Below are 6,312 nucleotides of genomic sequence, written 5' to 3' on the forward strand. Positions count from 1 at the left end.
TGGAATTTCAAACAACTCCAATAGCCCCCGTATAAATCAAAACTAAAATAAAAAAATAAATACGATGCCAAATGAAAATAAAAAAAATATTATTTTTATAAAAAATAAAAGTTTGGAGAAAATAAATAAATAATATAAAAAAATTATAAATATATTTTTTAATATATAAATTTATAAAAAATAATTATTTAATCTAAACATAAATATAAATTTCATAATAAATTTAAAAAAGTTTTGAAAACAAATAAAAATTTAAGTTAGAGACGAAAAATTTGATCTCTAAATTCTTCATAGACGAAAATGCATTTTTAAATATTAGAATTATCTTGTTTATCTTTTGAAGAGTGTTACTTTGCCCGATAAATTCATCAGATGAACTTATCGAATATGGTTAACTCCCATTCAAAATACAAATTTACAAAAGAAGATATTGGTCATTATTCTCTCCATTCTCCTCTCCCCTTTTCCATGGCCATCGTTCACCACTACTTTCGCCTTACTATCTCGTCATCGTCACCTCATTACCATAGCTCGCCATTTCGTCAATCGTCACTACATCCTCGACGGTCGGTTAAGTGATGAGGTGAGGCAATGGCAGTGAGGTGACAACAACAAAACGGAAAGACAAAAATAGTGGTAGATAATGAAGAAACAATCATGGGAAGGGAGAGAGAAGAGAACAGCGATCGGTGGCATCTTTTATAAATTAATATTTTGGTCGATGACATTTTAATCTTTTTGACCACATTTTGATCGTTAGACAAAGTAAATTAATTCTTCTTTTTTATTCAGAACCATCACAGGAAATTTTTATAATATAATCTCTAGAGTAAAGCTTGATCACAGAGTGTCTAGGAGACGAACAATAATAGTCCCCTGGTCCTGGTGTCGTAAGCAGTCTCCCAGTCTCCTAGTATTTCGGTTAACCCAAAAATTATTTTGAGCTTTTTGAATTTTATTTGTTTTGTAACGGGCCTTCTCTACAACACACCAGTCGCATTTGCAAGTTAAATAAGCCATAAATTACGAAATAACCTTATTGTGGGGAGGGGGTGTACAATATTTGGACCCAACAGATGACGTTGTCGGATGTAGCAGATTGCATCAGAAAGGGATAAGAGGGGCCAAGTGTTCGGCTATTTTCTACTACAAACGAGTTTTCATGGAGCCCAAACCTTTGGCAGCGTTCTTAAGGACAAACTTCTGAATCTTGCCAGTCGACGTCTTCGGCAGCTCATCCTTGAAGATCACCGTCTTGGGCACCATGTAACGGGGAATCCGATCCCGGCAGAAGTCTATGATCTCCTTCTCCGTAGGCTTCTTCCCGCCGGCCTCAGCCTTCAGGCTCACGAACGCGCACGGCGTCTCCCCCCAGAACTCGTCCGGCCGCGCCACCACCGCCGCCTCGTTCACCGCTGGGTGCCCGTACAGCACCGATTCCACTTCCACGCTGCTCAGGTTCTCGCCGCCACTTATGATCACGTCCTTGGACCGGTCCTTGATCTCCAGGTACCCATCTGGGTGCATCACTCCGACGTCACCAGTGTAGAACCAGCCGTCGTCCGTCATGCATTTCGACGTGCCGGCCGGGTCTTTCAGGTAGCCCAGCATTACGGAGCCGCCTCTCAGCACCACCTCTCCGAGCGTCGATCCGTCTCGCTTTACCCTCGCTCCGGTGCCTATTAGGAACAAAATCTATAGACTCTGACTAATAGCTTGTTTAGAGGGCGTTTGGCTTACCGTTGTTTAAGATGACTTTTTAAACCTTTTCACTTAAAAATTTGTATAAAGTTTTAAAACAAGCTAACGTTCAAATTGATAATATATCTAAATAAATATATTTTAAATTATTAAATATATATGATTATATATTTAATTTAAAAAATTAATAAATTATCAAAATTTAATAAAAAATTAAAATAAATATATTAGTTAATAATATAAATAAATTTTATAAAAATATTAATTTTTAACGATAAAGACAAGAGATGAGAAAAAGACAAGAGATGAGACAAGGAGATGAAGATATGAATGGGACTAGAGATAACTATTGTCATGATAGAGATGAGATGAGGAGGGAGAAAGTGATGGATTAGGAGTTTTGAGAAATATGAAAGGAGAGAGAAATAGATAGGATTAAAAATATAAAAAATATTATTAGTACATCATGATATATATTTTAAGTTATATAATAATATTTTAATGTCTAAAATGTCCTTATTCAAAGCGTTGAGTGACAGTGAAGGACAATAAGACGAGGAATATTTATGTTATTTATGTGCATTGTATAGTTTAAGATGTACATAAATAATGTACGTAGCATGACTCTAAAAATATATAGTTGTTAGATTTTAAAATTATAAAATATTTAATTAAGTAAATAAGTTATAAAAATGTTTTAAAATAATTAAAAATAGTTTTTCTAAAAATACTATCAAATAATATTTAAATATTTTAATTTTTAATAAACATATATTTAAATAAATTATATATCGTTATAATTTATAGCCCACAAAACCACTAAACCAAACAACCCTTAAAATCACCTATGGCAATAACAATTTAATGAATAAATTGTAACTAATTTGGATTATCATCAACAATACCGGCCTCAACGACGTCGATTTCAGCCATCCCGAACGTTTTCACTCCTTGTCTCGCCTTTAGCCTCGCCCGCTCCGTCGCCGGCAACCGATTCCACTGTGGCTTCCACGCGCAGGACACCACAAGCCCGGCGGTTTCGGTCAACCCATACCCGTGGCTCACTACAAAACCAAGACTTTCCGTCCGGAAGAGAACGGCTGCCGGCGGAGGTGCTCCGGCAGTCAGAATCTGGACTGGCCGGTCGAGCGGCTTGCCGTCGGGGGAATTGGACAGCATGTTTAGGACCACGGGCGCGCCGCACATGTGGGTCACGCCGTGTTGGCGGATGGAGGCGTAGATCGTCGCCGCGTCGAACTTCCGCAGGCATATGTTGGTTCCGCCGACGGCGGCCAATCCCCACGGGAAGCTCCAGCCGTTGGCGTGGAACATGGGCAGAGTCCACAAATACACCGGCTGTTTCGGCAACGACCAGTCGATCAGGGAATCGAGCGTGATTATGAAAATCCCCCGGTGGCAGTGAACCACGCCTTTCGGCGACGCGGTGGTGCCGGAGGTGTAATTCAGCACCATCGGATCCCACTCGCTCTCGGGCCGGACCCACATGAAACCCGGATCGCCTCCCTCCACGAAACTCTCGTAGGTGCAGTGGAAATCGGCGGTGGGTCTGGCCGGAACTTCGTTATCGGTGATGAGGATAAGGGCCGGGCGCTCCGAGGCAGGCGGAAACAGAGAGAGCGCTTCTAGGACGACAGAGGCGGACTGGCAGTCGACAAAAATGAGCCTCGATTCGCTGTGTCGGAGGAGGATGGCGGCGGTTCGGGCGTCGAGGCGGGTGTTGATGCAGTTGAGTACGGCGCCAGCCATGGGGACGGCAAAGTGGAGTTCGTACATGGCGGGAACGTTGGGCGCAACGACGGAGACCACCTGGCCGCGCTTGATCCCCATAGACGCGATCGAGGAGGCGACTCGCAAGCAGCGGCGGCGAGTCTGCGACCAGGTGAAGGTGGCCCTGCCGTAGACGATGGAGGGGCAGTCCCCGTAGACCGTCTCCGCCCTGTCCAGGAACACCAGGGGAGTGAACGGGCTGGAATTTGCCGGCCGAGGCTTCAACTGGTCCATCGTCTTGGTCTCTCCCTCTCTCTCTCTCTCTCTCTCTCTCTCAGTGACTCTAAACTCAGTCTTATCTTCTTCCAATGAACGAACTTAAAAGTGGATTTCGTTCATCGATAATGATAATGTTAATGCTACTTGCACAATCTTGTGGAGAATTTATTTGAAAATGGGAAAGGAGCCATCATTTTGCTCTCCACAGCCATATTTTAACATACTTAAAATATTTTCATTTAAAAACTCATTTTTACCTTGATAGCTATTTTCTCTCTCAATCAGCTACCTATCAGACATACGTAGCCACCAGGGGCGGATCCAGAGGGGATCCAAGGGGAGGGCTGGAGCTTCAATTTGAGGGACTGTGTATATATGTATATGTATATATTTAAATATTTATATAATGTTTTGGTTGGGGCTGGCACGGGCTGAAGCCCGTGCCAGCCCCCCCTTGGATCCGCCACTGGTAGCCACCCATCCATGCCAGAGACAATGTAGCCAAAAATGCCAAACACAATGTATTTGAAAACAAAAAATAGATACAAGAATAAAAAAACACATATACATATATACATTGATAGTCACAAATATATATATATACATACACATACACATATATATAGGGGCGGATCTAAGGGGCCGCAACCCATGCCACCCTCAGCCCTTCCAGTAAATTTGTCTTGAAATTTAGATCATTTGAGAGTAGATGGGCTATAATAAATGATGGATCTAGGGTCAGCCCTTCCCCAGATCCATCTCTGAATCCGCCTATGTATATATATGCATATACACATAGATAGCAATCATGGCTGACAAGAATATTTGTCGACGATACCGATTTTTATGGCCCCTCGAACCTTGGGGTTTGGAGCGCCTTGAAGGTCGATCGTCGCGGTTGCCTTTCGTTCTCTATTTCGTCTCTTCGATACTTTCAGGAAAAGCATTCTCTTCTTTGAAGCCAGAGATCTGCATATATATATATATGTATGTATCTGTCATGATGATGGCGGTCGTTGATCGGCAAACATTTGCCGACTATTTCATTTGTTTGGGTTTGAGATGTGTTTATTGGTTTTAGAGATGTGATAAAAAGTGGATATTTAAAAAAAAAAAAAAATAACTGTAAAGAGTGATAACATTGCTGCAAAACATAAAAAAAAGGGGAATATGCATTTTTAATGGGAGCAAAAAGGGTGATTGCAATTAGAATTTATCTTTGACAAATCTACTCAAATTACAAACTAATCCTCTCTTTCAATTACAAATTTACCCTCAAATGAAGACTCCAATTTACAGAGATGATATTAATTGGACAAAAATCAGAGATGTTATGTAAATTGGGGTCTTCAATTTGAGGGTAAATTTGTAATTAAAAGAGAGGATAAGTTTGTAATTTGAGTAAGATTGTCAAATTAATTGTCCAAAAGATTGTGGAAGTAGCATTCCAGAGACAGTATCATCTTCTTGATAGGAAATGACTTGCCGGTTTGTTTAGGTTAAATATTTAATTGGAAGTCAGATAGTGACACAACTTTCTTTATTTATAAAAATTCCAAATTTTAATATTACTAGTCAGTCTGCCCGTCTGCTACCCAAAGTACACGATAACTAAACGGACAAGTTCATTTTGAGAAAAAATTTAAAAATTTAATCTCTCTGATAAAGATACGATCCAATTAAAAATTTAGATTACCTTCTCTTTATTTTTTATTTTTTATTTTTAAATTTTGAATTTATTTTTAATTTTCTATTTTGATAGTTTGTTTTTAAAAAATTAAAAATACTTTCTCTTTTCATTTTAAAAAGTTATTTCTCAAAACAAAAAATTAGAAGACGTATTTTCTTTGAAATTTTAAAAATAATTTTTTAATAATATTTTATTCAATAAATTTGATTATTTAATAAATTAAAAATATTTAATATTAATATATTATTAAAAAAATATACATTTTAAAGTTAATGAATTTTGTAATATTTTTTTTTATTACAATAATAAAATATAAATAAATAAATATGTTTTGAATTTAGAATTTATTTTGAATGAAAACACTCAAAATAACTTTTTGTTGTTTTGAGTTTTCTTTATAATTTTTTTTAATTTTCAAAAATATATTTTTAAAAACAGCAAAGAAAATACTTTTTCATTATTTTAAAAAATCAAAAATTAAAAATGAATTGAAAACAATAAAGAGAACGTAACTTTAATCTCTTTGATAAAGATATAATCTTGTCGAGAGATACAATCCAATCTATCATCATCTTATAATATTCTAAATTTCTAAACACATTTGACAAATCATCTACATTGCTTAGAAAGTTATTTTTAGATAATATTTATAATATTTTTGTTTCTAAGTTTATAATATTTTTATTTATAAGTTTAGTTTTTTTTTTTGTATTATTTTCTTAACCATTACAATAAGGACTGATGGTTAGTATTACTCATTTTATAATTATAATTGCTACAAAATCTAAGGTGAAGTGTCAAATAAGCCATCGCGATTGGGTCCCATAAATAAATTACTAGAAATATACAAATTGCAATGATATGGATTATGTTTGTGATTCAGTGAGGTTAGCTTGGCCCGTGATAAAGTTAGG

The 6,312-nt window shown here is 37.2% G+C and overlaps 1 protein-coding gene across 1 annotated transcript; it reads right to left on the minus strand.

Annotated features, from left to right (window-relative positions):
• Positions 1 to 999: 999 nt before the first annotated feature.
• On the minus strand, positions 1,000 to 3,844 carry LOC127800176 (2-methylpropanoate--CoA ligase CCL4-like). Its single transcript, XM_052334635.1, has 2 exons — positions 2,607 to 3,844; positions 1,000 to 1,679 (listed from the first exon to the last, which is right to left on the minus strand). Exons 1-2 carry the CDS (start codon positions 3,721 to 3,723, stop codon positions 1,147 to 1,149), a joined length of 1,650 nt encoding a protein of 549 aa, XP_052190595.1. The 5' UTR covers positions 3,724 to 3,844; the 3' UTR covers positions 1,000 to 1,146.
• Between the last annotated feature and the right edge of the window lie 2,468 nt (positions 3,845 to 6,312).

This window comes from Diospyros lotus, chromosome 4, assembly GCF_014633365.1.
Source record: "Diospyros lotus cultivar Yz01 chromosome 4, ASM1463336v1, whole genome shotgun sequence".
Taxonomy (NCBI): domain Eukaryota; kingdom Viridiplantae; phylum Streptophyta; class Magnoliopsida; order Ericales; family Ebenaceae; genus Diospyros; species Diospyros lotus.